Source organism: Podarcis gaigeae (assembly GCF_964106915.1).
Source record: "Podarcis gaigeae genome assembly, chromosome: 11".
In the NCBI taxonomy this organism is placed as follows: domain Eukaryota; kingdom Metazoa; phylum Chordata; class Lepidosauria; order Squamata; family Lacertidae; genus Podarcis; species Podarcis gaigeae.
The window spans coordinates 30069150-30090741 of NC_139687.1; the positions used below are offsets into that span (position 1 = coordinate 30069150).

Genomic DNA, 21592 nt, shown 5'->3' on the forward strand with positions numbered 1-21592 from the left:
AAATTAAGCAGCTGGAGATTTTTCCAGGCATGGAAAAATGACATTTCTGCATACCAGGCTACTGTTGAAGGTCAGTAAAGAAAAAGAGGACAAGCCTAGGCATTCATCAATCCCAGAATGCCATTTGAGCCAATTTCTCAAGAAATCCAAACAGCAGGTCAGGCTGGAGCAAAGTAATGGTTCCAACACCATCACAAAAACCTTACTGGCTAGCACAAGTCACAGTGGCAGGTGGAGCAGTTTCCATGATACCAGCTCCCTGCTGGAACAACTGACAGGTCAAGCCCCTCAAGGGATGCAGCAGATTCAAAGCCACCCCCACCCCCCTACCCTACCCTAAAATGCCTCATTTAAAAATTCAACACCTGCTAATGCCCTTATTGGGACATGGGTGGCGTTGTGGATTAAATCACAGAGCCTAGGACTTGCCAATCAGAAGGTTGGCGGTTCGAATACTCATGACAGGGTGAGCTCCTGTTGCTCGGTCCCTGCTCCTGCCAATCTAGCAGTTTGAAAGCACGTCGAAGTGCAAGTAGATAAATAGGTCTGGCGGGAAGGTAAACGGAGTTTCCATGCGCTGTTCTGGTTTGCCAGAAGTAGCTTAGTCATGCTGGCCAGATGACCTGGAAGCTGTACACCAGCTCCCTCGGCCAATAAAGTGAGATGAGCACCACAACCCCAGAGTTGGTCATGACTGGACCTAATTACCTTTAATGCCCGTAGTAGCTTACTGGCCACCTGAGTGAAGCTAGGGCAATAAACCAACCAGTGCCGCACTTCTCTCCATGAGCGGAGAGTATGTGAAAATCTAACATATACACCCCACCACCATCAGCTGGATGAAATGATAGTTGGGATCGCACTATGTTTAATCTACGTTTTCACATTACAGAAGAGCCCCATTCTCTACAATTCTTTTTCTGATGTTGGCAAATGGCACAAGGACAGCAGTTACATTCATTTTGCACAAATGAATATGCAAGGCCCAGTGCAGTGGAGGATCAAATGGAAGTGAGGATTTAAATAGCTATTGCTTCCACAGTTGAATGGCTCATTAATGATTTGCTAGATAAGGTAGAATGGGTACTTATGGCTGACATTTCCATGCTAATTTGCTTATTTTGTGAAAAATTATGGCAAACTAATTTTCTTCATCTTCTTTTAAAAGGGGGCTCTGCAAATTAGTTGTAATAAAAAGTGGTGCAGAAGAAAAGGATGGGTGCTTGTGTCAAGTTTTTTTTTTTTTTTGAGCTATTGTAATGAACAAAATGAAATGAGGGGGTGTTGGCCAATTTTGCATCTTCATAAAACCCACAACACAGAGAGAGCAAGAGATTCATAAACTGACCAAACAGCAATTCAGAGCAGGACACCGACAGGAAAACTAAAGAGGAATTGAGGGATAATGCTAGAATCATGTAGGGTCAATAGGGGCTACACACAGTGTACCCTTGCTCCAGAAGCCCCCAGAAAGAGCCTCCATACTGAAATGCTCCAGGTTTCAACAATAACATCCATAGCAGGGATGGGGAACTGGTGGCTCTAGAAATTGTTGGACTCCAATTCCCAATAGCTACAGAATGGGCTGGTTACAGATAGGTAGCCATGTTGGTCTGCCATAGTCAAAACAAATTTTTTTTTCCTTCCAGTAGCACCTTAAAGACCAACTAAGTCAGTTCTTGGTATGAGCTTTCGTGTGCATGCACACTTCTTCAGATACAAGTGCATGCACACTTCTTCAGATACTGTGTCTGAAGAAGTGTGCATGCACACGAAAGCTCATACCAAGAACTGACTTAGTTGGTCTTTAAGGTGCTACTGGAAGGAAAAAAAATTTTGTTTTGAGAATGGGCTGGGATGGTGGAAGTTGGATGGTGGAAGTTGGAGCCCAACAACAGCTAGATAGCCAGTTCCCCATTTTTTAAATGGATTGCCCTGCACCCTACAAACCTCTAGAAAGTTTAAGACCTACCAATGAACCCCTCTTCTCCAAGTTGTGAATTTAGTTCCTTCTCTTGTGGTGTTTCATAAGCAGATACAGATGATCCCATTCTGTTCTGCTTAGAGAAATTAGGCCTGTTAGGTGTCTGCCTATTTATTCTTTTGCGATTTGTAGGTTTGTTTTAGTTCATGATTTAAAAGGGTCTTCTTGTTCTGGCGAGTGGCAACTGAATAAGCAGTTCAGAAACCTTGTCAAGAAATAAATACATGAAAGACTAAATATACAAATAAACAAATATACAAATATACAAATAAACGAGTATGTGTTGGTGCCATGGTGTGGAGAGTTCCCAGACTCTCCCAGAGACATTCTGGCGTGAATATGGAGATATAAACTATTCTGAATCACTGGCCTACCTGGCAGCGAGTCCAAAGTCCAGGGACCAATCCACACCAGCAAAGTCCAAAGGTCTTGGGTCAACACAGCCCAGGGTCAATCCAAGTAGCCAAGTCTGAAGTCCAGCTGTCAGGACACAGTCCAGAGTCAAACCCAAAACACAGTACTGTGGAGATTCAGGAGCATCCAAGACAAGGTCCTTCAACATGGGCAGGTGAGCATACACAGCACCTCAGCTCTGCTGCCCTTTTACACTCTCTGATTGCAGCACCTGGGCTTGATGAGGCATGTGACCCTCACCTGTTCTGAGCCTACTCCAGCTAAGGAATCACACACCTTCTCTCAGAGCTAGTGAGCTCCACCTGGCCAGCTAAGGAGCTGGGCTGTGTGGGCCCTTGCCTGTCTCAGCCTCCTAGAGCATATCTCCTGCTGCTCCCTACGCCTCAGAGCCTGCCATGTTTGTGGAGACAGGGCCCCTGCTGGCTCTGATTCTGTACAGGTCCTGCTTGCACTGGTTCCTGTGCACTGACCTTCATCCCCTCGCCATCCTCCATCACTTTGTGAGTACTTCGCCCCCACCCTCTGCTTGCCCCGGTGTATCCAAGTCCTGGCTGCACCCCTCTCTGGGATCCTCTTCCTCCTCTCCACCATCCTGTCAGTTCCTGACATAAACCAAATAATGGTGGCTGTTAGTAAATCATTATAGCTTTACACTTGCCATGGTAGTGCAGTCTTCAACTGCCTCTCTGGGGAAAGTGTAACCTACATCAGTCCTCAGTGCTAAGATTGTGTTTCCTACCATTCCCTGTGCAAAAGGTGGTCTGACCGGAGAAACTCCTGCCATACTAGGAAAGGCAGCTCAGGCTTTGAGAGCTGACAAGGCCACAAGGGCCCCCAGTAATAATGTGGTGGTCTTTGCTAATAACTAGGATTGTGGTGACTTACTTTGGGTTCAATCCAGGTGCTTTGACATTGTCTTCAGTAAGATGTGGATTGTAACCTGTGGGTTATAATAAGGTAAGTGGTCCCACTCCCATTTACCCCCCTGTAACTACACTTACCTGTTGTGTAAAAGTTGGACCACTTACGTGTGGTTTAAAAGTAGCTATAGGGGACATGGTTTGGCTAAAAATCAGCAAGACACAGATGATAGGTTTTCTGGATTTTATTATTTCTCCCCCCCCCCTTTACTAATTCAAGCACAGCTGCAGGGATTTTCTATTGATCATTTTAGACCATGAAGGCAAATAATTAAACTCTCTGGTCCAAGAATGGACGGTTTTTTTGAAAACAAGTGCTCCCAATTCACTGGGAAGGCAGCCAAAATGTCACTGGCACTTATGAGGAATAGGAGTGGGGATGGTCGCAGGAGATAAAAGAAAATCTAATCTGTGGGTGATGTGTAAATGAAATAATGATGAAGAGAGGAATCTATTAAACGTGAGGAGGAAGGGATAATGTGGCCTATGTGGGCTATTGGAATTGGTAGACAAAGACATTGCCTTCTCTGGACCACAGAATAAGAGTGTCGGGTATGAATTATGGATGCTATGCCTTGTGGAAGGGATTGTCGGCCATTAATTTATCTGAGGTTAAACAAAAGAGCAGAAAGCCTCACAGCGCTGACCTTCACAGAGCACATGAAATGTGAAGATTTTATCACTGGGTGACTGCAGAAACCATTATGTCATGGGGAAAGTAGCCATAAGTATTGGGCTTCAATTATATAAGACATCAGCATCCATCAACATCTATAAATAATATGAGAAAACTCTTAGGCCTGAAATGCATGCTGCAGGGAAACAATTGGGCATCACCATGTTGAATCTCTTTCCACAGTTCCCTCATAATGTGCACTGGGTGCCGGGGCTGGAGAAATGATGTGCTATCATCCCATTAGCATTTCCTGCTATCAAAGAAGTACAATAGGGGGCAAGGAAACACAAAGAAGGTTGTGGAGTGGAGACTTGTGACCATCCAGATGTTCAACTCCAGCTTCTCTCACCTCCAGCCAGCAAGGTCAATTTCACTCCAGCAACAATTTCACATCAGTGAAGAATGAGATTCTTAATCTTAGAGTTGTGGGTTTGAGCCCCACGTTGGATGAAACATTCCTGCATTGCAAGGGGTTGGACTAGATGACCCCTGTGGACCTTTCCAACTCCACAATTCTGTGATTCTATTACAGTGTTACCTCGAGTTACAAACGCCTCAGGTTACAAACACTTCAGGTTACAAACCAGGTTAACCTGGAAGAGTTACCTTGAGTTGAGAACTTTGCCCCACGATGAGAACGGAAATTGTGTGCCGGCGGTGCAGCAAGAGGCCCCATAGCGAAAGCATGCCTCTTGTTAAGAACAGTTTCAGGTTAAGAATGGACCTCCGGAATGAATTTAGTTCGTAACTAGAGGTACCACTGTACTTTGGGGGTGGGGGAGCATCAGTGGAGACCACACTACCTTCCTGTAATATGGAGCTAGGTCCTGAGATCCAAATATACTTCCACAATATATCTGATGGAAAGATCACCATCCTTTCCTTGGAAGTAAATGTCATTGAAACTAACACTACCAGTGTAGTAAAGTGGTTAGTGTGTTAGCCTGGGACCTGGGAGACCAGGGTTCAAATCCAGTGTGGTGTAGTGGTTAAGAGCGGCAGTCACATAATCTGGGGAACCGGGTTCGTGTCTCCGCTCCTCCACATGCAGCTGCTGGGTGACCTTGGGCCAGTCACACTTCTGTGAAGTCTCTCAGCCCCACTCACCTCACAGAGTGTTTGTTGTGGGGGAGGAAGGGAAAGGAGGTTGTTAGCCGCTTTGAGACTCCTGAAGGGGAGTGAAAGGCGGGATATCAAATCCAAACTCTTCTTCTTCTTCTTCATCCCCACTTGGCCATGAAGTTCCCTGGGTTGACCTTGGGCCACTCACTGTCTCTCGGCCTAACCTACCTCACAGGGTTGTTGTGAGGAGAGGGAGACCCTTATACACTACTTTAGGCTCCTTGGAGAAAAGGTGGGCTATAAAAGCCATAAATAAATAAAAGAAATACCTCAAAGTAATTAGAAGTGAAGAAATCTAAGCAAATCACCATCCCGATTACCCATACTATACTATGTAGTAATAATATGTCATCAGATCCTTTGAACAGACAGGCTAGTTAGCACGATAAGTAGGCCGAGGTGCCCTGTCTTTCTATGCTAGAGAAAGAGTTTAGGGTTTTTAATATATATATATAACCCCAAGGGTAGAGTGGGGTGTTATAAGATACAATATGAGTTTTTGGGAGCACTGCTTGCTGAGAAGTGTGGTATTAGAGGGCAGTCAGTAAAAAAACAAACAAAACAAAACAAAACAGGAAACAGTGAAGGAAGAAGAAGTGCCTGGGCTTAGGCAGAATCCCAGAGAGATGCAGCTGCTGTTGTACAATCTTTCATTTTGTAACTAAACCTTGCTGAAACTTCACTTGCATGACTCAGTTACCTGGGGCAACAAAACAAAGAGTGCTAGATGAAACTGACATAAGGTAGCTGTTGCCTGTAGGACCCACTTACAGTCACTGCTATTAAGAGGTGGTGGGTGCAGTTTAAAGTTTTCTTCATAGTTTTTATCGCCACAGTACCAACAACTGACCAGCCAAGCAACTTTTGAAACATTGCAAATATAGCCAACTCACGGGAGTCTGCACCACAAAAGAAGGTGTGCAATCCTTAGTTAACAGGGAAGGGAGTCTGTTAATATTTTATACTCTTAAACAGCTCCTCTGTATGATCAGTTCATGGCCTCAGGAGAAAACGGGTTAGGACTTCGGTTTTAAAAGATAAAGACGCTCTTAAATTGGTTTCTTTGTATTCTAGCCGATTCAATGCCCTCAAAGGGTTCCCAAGGTGGCCTAGAACATTGACATGATACAAAATTGTACAAAATCATGCCAAATTAAAAACAGGGAACACTGAGCAGGAAAGCACCCAAGCCACACATCCATTTAGCAGGCAAGAATTTAAAACAGAGTCTCCCTCCCCTCACAGTTCTTCCTCTGGAAACAGCTCCCCCACAAAGTCTCCTAGGGCTGTGAAAATCCAAGACTGTTAGGCTTTGGAGTCTCCCCTAGAAATTTGATGTTGAGCAAGATCTGTTGGAGTGTCAATGTGTGGAACCTCCATCTTATGCTCAGCCTGTATATATTTGTAAATAGACCTTGTATCACAGAAATGCAAAAAATAAAACGGGTCAAAGGCCTGGTGGAATTTAAATATTTTAACCACCTGCCTAAAAGTGATCAGTGAGGGAGTCAGTGGGACTTTTATTGGGAGAAAGTTTCTGCGTGTTGCGACTGAGAGGTCCTGTCCCATCTCTCAAACATCCAACTGTACCTCTGCCAGGGGGTGACACATGGAGCAAGAGCTCTGGTGATGCCCAGGGCTGAATTTAAGTTTGATGAGGCCCTCAGCTACTGAAGGTAATGGGGCCCCTTATATGTCCAGATATCCTTTGTCAACAACAAATTGTCAGTGTTTTTTGTGATGAATATATGCTATATGGTAATTTATGGACCTAATAGGTATCTAAAGCCATTTGCACATAAAAATATGTATTTTATCAAATTAATTGTAGAACTTATCCTATATTTTGGAAATGTACATACAGGTTTTCCCCCTCTAATATTTTTGGGGGTCCCCAAGAGAGTAGGGTCCTAAGCTATAGCTTGTTTAGCTTATACAGTGATACCTTGGGTTAAGAACTTAATTCGTTCTGGAGGTCTTTTCTTAACCTGAAACTGTTCTTAACCTGAGGTACCAGTTTAGCTAATGGGGCCTCCCTCTGCTGCCGCGCTGCCAGAGCACGATTTGCGTTCTCATCCTGAAGCAAAGTTCTTAACCCGTGGTACTGTTTCTGGGTTAGCAGAGTCTGTAACCTGAAGCGTTTGTAACCTGAGGTGCCACTGTACGTAAATCCGGCACTGGTGATGATGGCACATGCAGGGCGGGGGTGTCCTTCAAATATCCTGGTCTCAAACCAGTTAGGGCTTTGTAAGTCATAACCAGCGCAGTGAATCAAGCCTGTAAATGAACCCAAAGTCAGCACAGGTTAAATAAAACGGGAGTGAGTGACCATGACGTCATCCGGAAAGCAAATACCAGAAACAACTTTGGCCACTGCGTTTTCCGCTAGCTGCTGCTTCGGAATCATGTTTAAGGGCAGTCCCAGGTCAAGTGCATTACAGATGGTACAGCTGTCAAACAGGGAAGATTTTCACAGCACAGGACTGAAGCCAAGCTAAGGCATTATTCCCTCATAACCGAGGACAGTGCGTCAAGATAACTATGGCTTGAAATCATTTGCTTACCAGGCATTTACATAAAGCCAGTTTTAAAAACTCCCCTGGTTTCTTTTAGTTTTGTTCTCGGGTGTGTGTTTCAGCTGCACAGGGTAAGTTTATTCAAGCAAGCTGCTCCTTCCTGAAAGTCAAAATATACTGTTGAACGTACAATTACACAATCCCCTAGCCATTGTCAGTGGGGGATTACTCAGAGGCATTTGAGTGCCATTGTGGAGAAATCGTCCAAAGCCTTACCCGAAGCCCTCAGATAACCTCTGCTTTTGTTGAAGTCTGGTTTCAGAATTCAGGTATGTGTGTAGGTGTCAATGTGTTTTTTCTGGATGGGAGACAGGAATTTTGATGAGATTTGTATTAGATGGCTCCACCAGGCTTTTTAATTTCTTTCATATTTTTTCCTAGAAGGCAAGCCTTACTTGAACCACAATCCTATAAAATGCAGAAACATTCCTGCTGCCCTTACAGCATGGATTGAGGCAGGAACTGTTTAAGCCCCCCTGCCCCAAACCTCAGCTGACAGCGCCACCTATAGGTGAATCTGCCTGGCACATTAGCTTTGTATACTAAAGTAGCATGAAAAAAGAAGTGCATTGCCTTGATTGTGTAAAACCAGTTTCTTCTAGAGGTTTTGGCACAGCAGAATCCACCAGTCCTTTAAAGTGGGGGGGGGGTGGAGGGGGGTTGCTTGATAGACTTCCTGTTTTTGATGCTAATATGGGCTGTATTTTTTTTCCTGTGGGGTGGTGCAAAGAATTGTCAAGCCTCTCAACATGTGGCTGGTTTTGACTTCCTAGGTGGAAACTTTGTCTAGCACCACAATGGGGCTGGGAATTAGTAGAACTGACAAGTTTGTTTTTTGCATAAAAAATAAATAAATACTCAATTACTGCTGCCAGCAGCCAGAGCAAAGTGTCTCTTCCTTACCATTAAGTATGGATCTGTTAATTTCGGTTCTCTCCGTTTTCTCATTTTACAAGTCTTAAATCAATTTCTCTACATTTCTGCAGCAATTTGTGATTATTATTTTTTAAAAAAGATCATTTCTTGCATCTTAGTATGAATTTCTCATAATGAACACATTTTGTGTGTAGTTTTGATTAATGAACACATTTAGGGCAAGCAATTTCCCCTATTAAGATGTGTGTTCATATGCTATTCTCACTAATATATCCATTTTCATGCACTTTCCCCCCACTGTGATGACCTCTGGAGAGAGACAGAAGGGGGGTTTCCCTGCAACTCCTCCTGATCTTCCAGAAGTTTTGGATACCATTGACCATGATATTATTCTGGAGTAGCTGTATGAGTTGGGAGTGGGTAGCCCTGCTCTGCTTCTTTAATCCAATAATATGAACTAACAATGGAATTTCATTTGACATCAGGTGAGCTGCTCCCTCTTGAAAGGGATGGGGAATTTCATCCAAGAACATTTAGCAAAATTCCCATCAGCATAAATTTTGCTACTCACAAATAACATGGAGCATTTTGGGGACGTCACCTTGGGTAAGCCCTTGAAATAAGGCACAAAGGAGATTCAGATAAAGCTGATTAGACAAGGGAAAGGTATTGCAGAGAAAGTGAGCATAGGAAATATAGGCCCTGCTACTGGTGGGATCAAGTTGAAGGCAAATATTCGCTGTGCTAGGAGGTCAGGTAGCTCTACGGAGGCTCTGACTATGTAGGTCTGTGGGGCTGATCTCTGAGGGCTTGCCTAACTTTGCATACCGTCTAACCTATATAAACAGCATCAGTAATAAAGGATTTCCTGTTCTTTTTGGAAGCTTGGCATCCCCAAAGTCTATTTATAGGCAATAGTCCTATAGTTCATTTGTAAGCATGTGATGACATATGGTGAGCTGTCAGTACAGTTTCTTTTGAAGCAGGCGGAGCGCAAGAAACCCTCCTGCATTCCAGAACTCTGAGCATGTGTCAACTATCTATACAGCCCTTGGTAACATAAGAGAAAGCAATCTGTGCACACAATGGGACACACGTAATTATAAGCAGCACTAGAAAAAGGCAAGAGCCTGGAATTGGGGTTTCCAGTTTTTCATTAAAAACAAAACAAAAAATCTGGTACCTGAGTTTGAGTGAATCTGAAGATGTACAGAGTTCCAATCTGCCTAGGGGAACATTTTCAGGACAGTGGGAGAGAGGAACCTAATGGGACAACCCTATCATCTGCAGCCAGGTTTGCTCTTTTTAACCAGACCAAGGTTCTAGTCCACACACAGCTGTAACCAGAAACTAAACCGGAAAGTAAAAAGGCAGCCATCTGCAATTAGCAAAACGGCAACAGCATTCTCACCATGTAGAAATGTTGCAAGATTTGTAGAACTAAAGAAAGGACACTCACAAGCACATATGTTTAAAATGGGTTCCCAGTTTCCCAGCAGATGTGCCAGCAGACACCTTGACTCTTAGTGGTGTGTGTAAAGTCCAGTCAAAGACGACTATGGGGTTGCGGCCCTCATCTCGCTTTTGAGGCCAAGGGAGCCGGCATTTGCCCACAGACAGCTTTCAGAGTCATGTGGCCAGGAGGACTAAACCACTTCTGGCACAGCAGAACACCATGACGGAAACCAGAGCACACAGAAACACCATTTACCTTCCTGCCGGAGTGGTACCTATTTATCTACTTGTGTGCTTTCTAACTGCTAGGTTGTCAGGAGCTGGGACAGAGTAACGGGAGCTCACCCTGTCATGTGGATTTGAACTGCTGACCTTCTGACTGGCAAGTCCACAAGGCTCAGTGGTTTAGACCACAGCGCCACCATGGAGTGAACACAGAGCCGACCCTCAGCAAGGCAGGCAAGGAAACCACATTCCACACCAGACACAGACAGTCCATAAGCAATCAAAGGAAGCTTCTGTGATCAAGGAGCAGATTTTTGTCTATGTTGGGATACAATTGGGTGCCATTTTGAGTCAGGATGACAGATGGAACATTTCAAGACAGCACTGACTTTTTTTGTTCCTTAAAATTTCGAAACAATGCTGGGTATGAGGCTGTTAGTTCTAAATAAATGCTAATGTGCCCTGAGAAGGAGAAAAATAGAAACCTCTTTTTTTTCAGAAGAAGAAAACTTTCTGCACAGGATTAGCTAAAACCATTTTAAGCAAGCCTTTCCTTTCCCCCTCTAAGTAGAGAATAATTTTCTTCCTTCGGAACTGCTGAGTAATTGTAACATAGCAAAACAGAAATTAATTGTTATGGAAATTCAGGTTACATGTGACCTTGATTCCAAGCTTTTCCCATTTTTGCAGGGAAGCTACTAAAGGAGTTTGGGAACTGGGATTAAAAGAAATTATCCTCTTTCTTCCCCTTGGTACTAAACAATCAGTGTTTTTCAATAAGAAGGCAGATGTTTCTGTTTATGATGAATGCTTGTGCATACCCAATAACTTTTAATAAGGAAGTTTAAAGGTAAGTAGTCTTAGACTGAATTGTTTTGGTTACTTCATCACCACAGGCAATAATTAGTTTCATTTAATTCTCTAGTATTTGAAATGATGAATGGTCATGGTAAAGAAGGTTCAGTGCTATGTAGTACATGTAGTACATGGATGATAAGTGAAAAATGAAATAACAAATATACAAGCTCTAAATCCCTTCCCCTGAAGCCAAATCACTGGGGGAATGCACCGAGGTTTGACCAAGATCACATGTATAGTAGATGTATAAGCAAAGCAGCAACACAGGGTCAGATTCTGGTGGCAGACTTAAAAACACATGACTTTCACACCATCGGAAGACAGGTCACTGGGCCTTTGTTAGCTGAAGTGTCAAGATGCTTCTGTTTTTCTGTTATGCTTAGTGTGTGTTCATTGCTAGTTTAAATATTGCCTGTTTGAGAATTGCCTGTTTGAGAATTTTGAACTCAAAAGCCATATTAAAATTACTCTGAATAAAGTTGTGGGGTGGTGAGAGAATCATGTCATAGAAGTGAAATCACATGTGTACGTTTCATACTTACCCATTTGAACCTGGAATTTTTTTAGATAGATAGCCTGCAGGCCACACCAAGCCTGCCTGCAGAACCCTTTTTGCGGCTTGGCAAATGCATCATGTTATGTACTGAAGTTCTCACCCTGGGCCAGCAGGGGGATACTGTAGATAGTTTTCACTCAGGTCCACATATGCAAATAAGGGATTGAAAGTGACGTTCGGTGATTGGATAGTTACAGAAAGTGATTACTGTTGTGTTGTAGTGGAGCTCTATATAAGCAGGCTGGCTGAACCCTTCAGCCCTGTTCTGTTCTGGCCTGTGAATAAAGAAGAGCTGTTTGAAGAATTGCTGTGTTGTCTGATATGTCCACCCACAACTTAACACATCAGGTTCTGAATGCCATTAACAGCCATCACAAGGAGGTGGCATGCAAGAAAAGTGACAGTATGCCAGCCCACTATTTGAGCTGACTCCGCACCTGTGCAATGAGGTCATTTCATGGGAAAATTCTGCCTATGAATTCTGAAAAGCCTTTGGTGGATTAAGTGGCTTATAGTGGGTCAAGGCTGTAGTCCCAGGAGTGCATTTTATCTCCACACCAGGTTTGCATAGGCAGTACCAACTAGAGAACAGACTGCTTGGATGGTGTTGCGGCAAACTACTGCCTGTCTGCTAGCAAAGCCTGAAAGGGTTCTGTTCAAGGAAGGACAGAGAGGGAACATCTGACATGGACGTGAGCAGCATGTGATCTCCCAATGGCCCTTTTGTGGTGTCTGTGGGCACTTGTTGGCCTCACAAGGACAGCAGCTTCATTTCAAAGTTTTTCACTTCTCATTGCGGTCAGATGCTAGTGTCTTTAAAAAGGAGGAAACAAGTAACAGTGTACCCAGAACCATATGGAGAAATGAAAGCCAGCCATTTTGTGCATAAGTTCTTCTGGAAAAAAATGCACCAAAGAATTAGCTATGGGATGGCATTCATGAAAATAACATGCACAGTCCCGATAATATTCCTTTTGAATGTAAGCTTCACATATATTCTTGGAATCCAGCAAAGAACTAAGTGAGCATTCTGGCAGTGCAAGGATTTCTGCTTGTGCAATGGAATTTTCTCCCCTCTCCTTCCTCTGAGCACCCGTTAAATCTGTTCTAGGTGTTTCCTCAACCCTCTGCGGAAGATTTGGGAGAGGAGGAAGTCCTGTTGTGTAAGTGGGGAACCTTGCAATGCCAGGAAGCCTGTGCATACACTGAGGATGAACAAGCTGCTTATCATGTGTGGACTATGTTTGGCACTAGCATTGAAAAACTTGTGTTTTAACCATCAAAAAGATCTTTATAATGTATTCACTCCTTTTGCTTCTCCACTTTAAAACAGAATAATCATTTTGGTCCTAAAACATTAAAAGATTGCCAAACTTTATGTTGTACGGTATATTCATTGGAACCTCCTCCTAAGCTTAAAACTGCCTCAGAAATAGGGATAGTCTAGGTCAGTTTTCTTGATTTTCCATCTTTCTAGAACACTACTAATCTGAGGGAAAGCCCTCCATTGTTCACCCTTAGGCCACCAAGCCTATCCTCTTGTGCAAGTTCAGGAAACAAAGGTTGGGAGCTGGTGGGGAAGACTTCTGGGGACGGTTGAGGACTACAGGGTTTGGGAGATGGGATTGCTTCAGTTCAAACTAGAGGCTTGAAAAGCTCAGTTGTATTCTAAGGTGGGATTTTGAAGCCACCAAAGGCATCTATATTCAGGACACTTTTAGGGACTATGAGTGAATTTACATTGGAAGCAATGTTAAAGGCACATCATTACTACAGGCAGGGTTGAGGAGACTGGGCATGTTTTCCCTAGAGGAGGAGGAGACTGAGGAGGAACCTGACAGTACCCTTCATGATAGCACCTGAAGGGCTGGAAAGAGGGCAAATTCTTGTTCTCTGCTGCCTCAGATGGCATGATTAGATATAACCAATGGCTATTCTGGAGAAAAGGGCTCGCTGGGAAGCTGTTAACATGAGAACGGTGCCACTATTCACAACTGTTCTTTGCTAGTTTGTGCTCTTAGGAGCTGGGACACTGAAATAATTTGTTGTTCCTTGGCTTATCTTCTCTAAACCTTGCCTAATTCTAATCTTTCCCTAAAATCCTTTCCCATCTAGGCCAAGCCTCTTCTAAGATGCTTCCTTTAAAAACCCAATCCATTAAATCCTAATTGTTTTTATTATTTGATCTTCTTGTTTGTGTCTATTTGGCCTTGAGTGATGGGTATCATTAGGCTTTTGTTCCCTCTACCCCTTCAATTCCGACCCTATCGTAGTTGCATTTGATTTTACATTCAGAGTGCTTTCAAGGTCTCTCTCTCTATTTCAGTCACCTGCCTTTGTGTCTGCATTTGTCGTTGTATGTGACTGCACAAGCACTAGTGCCGTAGTGTTCAGTTTCATGATTTGAATGGAATGTCACTCAGTCCATGAAGGAGGAAGCAGGAACATGACAATGGTGGTGGTGCTGGGGTTTCTGGGAAGCAGAAGCAGCAATATGAGTTATGAATATGAAATAATATGAAATTTGGCAGCCTCCAGCCTCTCGGAAGGGGCTTCCATGCCTGATATTTTTTTAAAAATCAATTTCTGCAAAGAAATAAAACCATTATTGCAGCTGGAGAGGCACTTAACTATGCACCCAAAGTGTCACAGCTTATCTGAAATTACTTACCAGAGTGTGAGGTTTTCACATCCAAGTTGGAGTGGGTGCTGCTCAAAACAGTCCGGGGCAGATCAGCCTCCTATCCAAAGCACTGAACTGGGCCCTGAAGCATCCCCCCCCTGCACACCCCTACTGGACAGCTGTCTATTGCGGGGTGCTCTAGCTCTGAATTTCAGGCACTGAGCAAAGGCTTGGACTAGATTTCCTGAAAGGGCCCTCACTTTAGCTCTCTGATTCACACTGATTACCGTATGATCAGTCTTGTCTTGTAACATTCATGGGGGGTGGGGGGTGTCCAGTGATATTTTTTGCTGATACCCACGCGATGAACTACTGTTATATGACCCACAACTACAGGGCTGCCCTTCACTTCAGCAGAGGGGCAGCTCTCCACTTGTAATCATGCAATCCACTCTTTTATTGAAGTGAATTGGGAAAGATTTATGGGCAAGAAAGCTCTACATGTGCACAGGAACACCTGATGTCACTGGGTTGAGCCCCATTGGCACAGTCTAAATATCAAGGGTGTCTGAGGGCAAGTACAAATGATAACCTAATCAAGGTGTAACGTAACATAGTGTGCGGTATCACTTGGTGAGCCAAAGTCATGTCAACAACCTTAACAGCCCAGGGGGTCAGAGAACCAGCGTGGTGTCGTAGTTAAGAGTGCAGAGTTCAAATCCCCCTGAAATCCACTGGGTGACAATGGGCCAGCCTCTCTCTCTCTCTCTCAGCCTAACCTATCTCACAGGGTTGATGTGAGGAGAAAATGAAAAGGGGGAGAATTGTGTATTGTAACTTGAGCTCTGTGGTAAAAAGGTAGGATATAATCGGGGTGGGGGTGGGGATCCTGTAAAGTAGTGAGGATAATTTTATTACAAAAGTGCACATAAGCCAGGGAATTCTCATTGCCACTTGAGGGAATATTGCAGATGCTGTCGTGTAATCAACGTGTTATTACTATGTTGTAAACCAGAGGGATCGGGGACCTTTCTGAGGACCATATACTCTCTTGCACAACCTCCTGGAGGACACAGGGCAGAGGCAGGCATGCTCAGGAATTTGTAAACCCACACACCCACTTCTCCAAACTCCATCCAGGTACATGAGAGGCATTACTGCTTGCAAGGACACATTTCAGTCAGCTGAAAGCACCTGAGAAAAGCATAGAGCTGGGCTAGTCAAGGGTGTGGAATGGGGCCAGGATGTGTGGCATGGTTACGAGTCCTGGGGGCAAGAGAAAGGACTTCCTTTGCCCCCCCCCCGGCCTGAGTTTCCCCACCCTTGGTGCAAATGCTAGCTAGTATTGCCGTTGCTCTCAATGGGACTGGCCTGAATAATGTCATCTAATTTATCCCCTTTGCATATGGTTGAAATGTGACTACTGTGTTTATTAGGTAATCACAAGATTTTTTTAAATAAAAAAAAATCCTCTTGGGATTCTGGGGAGAAGTGATTTATTTTTAAATCATCACTGGAAGGAACCACCAAAAATACTGCTCTTCTTCAGTGTTGTGATCTGGCTGCAAGGCTCCGATGCAATCCTCCACTTGTCCCTTTCGCCTTTCGGCAGCTGACAACATTTCATGCTAACAGGAAACAAACTTCTCCTTGGTGAGTGTACTCGTTTGGGAAGGCAAGAGAAATTAAAAGTAGACAGCAAGCCATGTCAGCTTAACCGGAGGAAAACTTGCCAGGGCTGGCTGCTAGCAGCAGCATTCAGAGTTGCTCCAAGGACAGAGCTTCAGGGATCCAGTAACCAGCCCAGTTGTACAACATGACAGAGACAGAAGCAGTCAGCATTCAGAGAAGTGAGAATGAAGCAAGCTGCGGGGCTTTTTGTTTTTGGCATTTTTTTTAAAGGCCTCTGAGTACAAACTGAAGCATGTACTTCATGACACGCCAACATCTGAGAGGGTGCTATGTCCGCCAAACAGTTGGGCAAGCCTCAGCTAATAGAATCATGTTGAAATCTTCCCACTGGAACAAGAGCTTGTGCAAAGGTCTTTTAGTGGACAGATGAGCAATAGGAGCATTGACCAATACGAAGCAGCCCAATCGGGTTTCATAGAGCAACTAAGCCCTTTGGCCTGTGCCATTGAGAGCTTTTCCATACAAATGAGAAATTTCAAAGTGTCATCCCTGCAAGTCACAAGCTGACTCTATTGACCCCCTCAATGTTGATCACTGCCAGTTCACACAGCAGGCCAGGGACTTGCAGTACCAAACTGACTGTAGCACAAAGTCCCTGTTGCGCTTGCCCCCCCCCCCTTCAGAGAGTATCCTTGTCCTCCATCACACATTTTAATTTTAATTCTTGGTGGTTTTTAAATACCGTTTATGATCTATGTATCTTATTTCTACACAATTCTGTTTCATTACTCTGGTATAATCTGAATACAGAGTGGCTATATTAATGAATGAAATTAATTAAACGCAATATTCTCGTTTGGCACAACAGGCATCGCTATAGTGGTAGCTCTAGTGTGTGTGCAATGAGAATTGCTGTTCATAACATGCCTCCCAGAAAGGATTGTTATGAAATGCATCAGGACCAGTGTTTTTCAGAGGTGGCGGGGGGGGGGGCGGTACTCAAGGGTTTATTGTACCGGCACCTTTCCCCCTCTAAATGTTAAAGGTGTGGCACTTGTTGTAACAACTTCATGGTGAGTACTGGAACCCTTTTTTCTTTTTATAAATACACTGTCCAGGCCCAAAATAAAACCCTCCTTCAAGCACCTAGAATTACACCCCCTCCTTTTCTTTCCTTCCAGCAGCAGTGCTTAAAGCAGCCATGGCAGCGTTTGTGACATCTTTATGCAGCCATATCAGGCGGGAGTTCTGAAAAGTCTCAAGTCAAAGGGTGATAATAAGCAAGTCCTTCATTTCCATCTGCTTCATCACAACAGGCATGGAGAACATGAATACCCCAGCTATGTTGCATTTGCATTCACTTCCTGAAGCATTCTGGGCAAAGCTGAAGAACATGCTGGCTTTCCCTATCGAGTGGTTCAGTGTTTCATTGCTTTGAGGCTGCTGCGTTTCAGTAGGTTGCTTTGTAGTGATGTCAAAATATCACTGCCATGTGGAGCATTTAGGTTGAAGTTTCTCAGCTTTGAATCTTTTCTCGACTTCCCTCCAAAAGTTTAAAAAAGTGGGAGCGTGACTTCTTTTTCTGGGAGCAGGCCAACACAGCTTATTGCACACCAAGCTAAACACAGCCCCACTGGGCATTTGGGCTCTCAGGTGTTCACACAACAATCTTGCACAGACAGGAGATACAGAAAGTTGTTTTGCTGGTGGGGGGAGGGGCTGAAGGGCTGCATTCAGCTCAGCAGATCACAAGCTGTGCCGGACTATTCTAGAAGCATAGACCTTATTGTTTGTGTCTGAGGATGAGTGAAGGAGTTCTTCAGTGTCTGACTTTTGTTGTTGCTCCTGGCATGTGTGAATGATACTTAAATATTTTAAGTATATACCCCTCAACCATCCTGATTTGAGCAGGACACCCCAGAATTACAGAAGCCACCCCGGCTTCTGATTGGATCCCAAAATGTCCTATTTGAAGGTTTACGGCTTATGGCAGAGTGCCAGACCACTTGTTTTTTTGGTCTTCTGTGAGTCACTTGGCTTCCACAAGAACGTGGGACCAAAAAATGAGTGTCCCAGTTTTGATCAGTGGGATGTTAGAGGGAATGTAAGTAGCTGTTTCTAATTGTTGTCAACTTGAAGCTTTCAGGGACAGGATTAGCATCAAATAAAAGGTCATAAAAGCACAATTTCTCAGAAGTAAGCTTCCTGGAGCTCAATGGAACTTACTAGGTTGATTTGCGCATCATCATAAGCCAAACAATGGCTTATTGAGGTCATGCTGACTCCTGGAGAGGAGCCCATCCCATTTTGCTTCTCCTGGGTCCTTTTGGTTCAGCACAGCAGCTAAAGATTGGCTTAGTGTATGATCCAAACATGGGATCTTGGTTAAGCAGTCTCTCCTCCTTAATCACAATGCAAATAATAATCATATTATTCCTCAAAGTGCTAGATAAAAGCAATAGATATTGAGCATTTATTATTACCATTCCAGCCTGCAATTTGCAGCTTCAGTCAGAATTGTTTCCAACAGAATGTCAAATGTGTGGACTGTCCTGTCCTGAATGGCAGAAGAGATAATGATCAATGCTTCCAGACAGCTTTTGGAGAGTGTCTTCAATGTGTTTTTATTTCTTAAAAACACCAGGCCACTATGATAATATTCCATTTTTAACAAAGAAAAGCTTTGTGTAGCTTTTCTGCTTTCCATATTTGTGGACTGACTCAATATTGATTAAATTCTATAGTTTCTTATTTAAATATTGTTCATGTATCAAATTTTGTGTTTACCATGGAAAGTATATAATCTTTAGAGAGAATAATTACAAATTAGCAGGAGCTATAACCGCAGCAAGTGGTTGTGGTGGTTATGTTGAAACTTTCAACTTGTGGCAAATTTTCTTGATACAGTGACACTGCAGAATTCTGAAACGTTGTTTTCATAACAATTGTATATCAGCAACTCGTATTCATAGCATTGTGGAGTTGGAATAGTCCAAAACACACAAGCATGACATTCATCCAACAGTGTACCTGTCCTCACCACACAGATCAATGTACGTAATAGAGGCTAAAACGAGCCAGAAGCAGAGAGTAGGTGTACTGTCAGAAAGTGTTTACAGGACAAATAACTTGCAATGTCACTTATTATAAGATACCGAGCGCTTGGAGATTCTAAACAAAGCACTAACCCAGCACTTAGTGACCTTGACTGCTCCTTCGTTATCTTGGTTCATCTTCGTCCTGCAATACCAAGAACTTTGAAAGTTCTTCTTTGTTCTTTCTCTGACCTACTAAGAAGATTCTTTACGTAACCATCTAAGCCACATCAGTGCTCAACTCATGGCTCTCCTCGCACCTTTCTCAAGGCATTTAGAGAGAGAGAAGATTAATAGAGATGTCCACTCATCAGATGGTAACCAACCTGCAGCGTACATCTAATAAACTTGCTAAACGAATTATCTGTATCATTTGCTCCCAAGTGGTGGAGGAGAATCGCATTATAGTGGTACCTTGGTTGTCAAACTTAATCCATTCCAGGAGTCCGTTCAACTCCTGGAACCATTCAGAAACCAAGGCTTCCTGCACTCAATTGGAAGCTGCGTCGGATGTTCGGCTTCTAAAAAAACGTTCACAAACTGAAACACGTACTACTGGGTTTGCGGCGTTCGGGAGCCAATTTGTACGGGAGCCAAGCCGTTCAACAACCAAGGTATTACTGTACACTTCCATACCTGATCAGTGCACTAAGTTATAGCTGATAAATTTTCTTCAGACATTTGCTTTTGGAAATAATGAATGCATGTTGGGAGATGGTGTGGCAAGCTCCAACCCTGATCTATTTATGTTCATTAGAGAATCTGAAAAGAATACTTGAAAGAGGGTCTCCTCAGCCATAATGAATATGCATTGGTTGAGAGGGTCACGTATGTTGCCCACCCCCTAGGTGTGTGTGTGTTATCTCTAGAACTGCCTGAAATAGGCTCTGTATTCTTCTCAGTTGCAAGCTATTCAAAGCTGAACTGAGTCATACCTGAAGACTCTGATGTTAAACAATAATTAAAAGAAAACAAGTAAAAGAAAACAGCCCATACATCAGGGGGTCGCCAACTTTTTGGGGCCAGTGGACAATGTGGAATTTGCAGAAAGTACTGTGGGTGCCAATCAGAAAATAGTGCCTGTGCGGGCATAGAAGAACAGAATGGTGGCTGTAGAGGATGTGGTGTAACAAAAAGTGGCTGCCACATCTAAAAAGGATCAGAAAAAGAGCCAGGAACATACAAGGGTGCAGGCATGTCCAGCCATCAATGGAAAAAGGCACCTGCATCTGCCACTATAGTAACTGCTCACAGGGAGAAGTTCCCTGGAATGGAAGGGAGGGTGTCCAGTCCTGACATCCAAAGAAATGTGGGCATGTTTAAGTGTACAGAATGCCAACTGAGTGAAAATACAAATGCACTGTGGATTTTTAAGGGATAATTACTGAGACCTTTTGCAGACACTACAGGGGATATTACTGGTGAGTGCTAGGTTGGCAACAGAAAGATGTTTTCTTATAATCTGCAGGCAGATTCTTCAGGATAAGATTATGTTTTACCTTCTTTGGGAGAAGGAATGATACTTTTGTAGGGCAGAAAAAAAGTAAAGCAGAACATACCAAAAAAAGAATCCATGGCATTAAAATAATCAGCGGCTCTACAAATTCAATAACTTTGGTAGACTGATCAGCCACACACATATGTCTCTATCAAATGGACTCTATCAATTTTTATTAGAACACCCATGCACATACAGGTTAGGTTTTTTTTAAAAAATTAGGCTACACTTGATGGAATATGTGCATCTAAATTAATGGGTTCAAACCCGAGCCAGGAGCTCAGCCCCTGAAAAAATTTACAGCCCTCCCTTTTACAAACAACCACGAAAATTATTTCTGTTAATTGTCCATTTATAATTCACAGCATTCTAGTACACAGCTGTATAGCAGTTGGGTCTGTTGGTTTGTTGGTTTAGTGCAAAAGAAAAAATATATATAGTTACAAAAACATGGAGATTGGAATAATAAAAATGACGTAGGAACTAGAGATGAGTGTCCGCTATGGGTATTCTTCTAAGCTCTACAATCTGGGAACTAACCATCGTGCCTCCGTCCTGGCTGCCGGGGCAGGACTCGGTGTCACTGATGTTGAGGCCTGCACCTGAAAGGAAGAGAAAGGATGATAACATTTGGGAGGCTCGGACATTAAAAAAAGGGCAGTATATCCAGCAGAGAGCAAACCTGCTCTGTTCTTTTATTATTCTGCTCCAAATATAGCTTCTCTTGGTCTGGATTTTTGTGCAAAAGAAAGAAGAGACCTCGAAGCTGTGCTAGAAACAATTTAAAGCCCAATTTATTTCTGTCCTGTGTATTTCAACCTGTGCATCCCAGCTCCTCAAGGGTCAGCTAAAGCAGGGGCAGATTTAGGCCTGTGCAAGCAATGTGCATGCTCTGGGCGCTGAGCTGAAGGGGTGCCCAATCAAAGTGAGGCTCTGGGCTTTGGAAAGGTAAATCAGGCTCTGACGGCGTCCCAGAGTCCTCCTGTCTCCTTCCCAAGCCTTTTTAGCACTTTCCCAGCTGTGGGAAGGAGGTGACAGGGCTCTTGGTCCATGACAGAGCCCTTGCATCTCTTTCCCAAAGC

At 43.6% G+C, this 21592-nt stretch overlaps 1 protein-coding gene across 3 annotated transcripts in view; it reads right to left on the bottom strand.

Annotated features, from left to right (window-relative positions):
* Positions 1–20655: 20655 nt before the first annotated feature.
* Positions 20656–21592, bottom strand: part of ADGRV1 (adhesion G protein-coupled receptor V1) — a 232105-nt gene continuing 231168 nt past the window's right edge. For all 3 annotated transcript variants that reach the window (XM_083703064.1, XM_083703065.1, XM_083703067.1), the window contains one exon: positions 20656–21112. In XM_083703064.1, the coding sequence (XP_083559190.1) occupies positions 20994–21112 (119 nt within the window). In that variant the 3' untranslated portion in view covers positions 20656–20993. The remainder of the gene's footprint in view (positions 21113–21592) is intronic.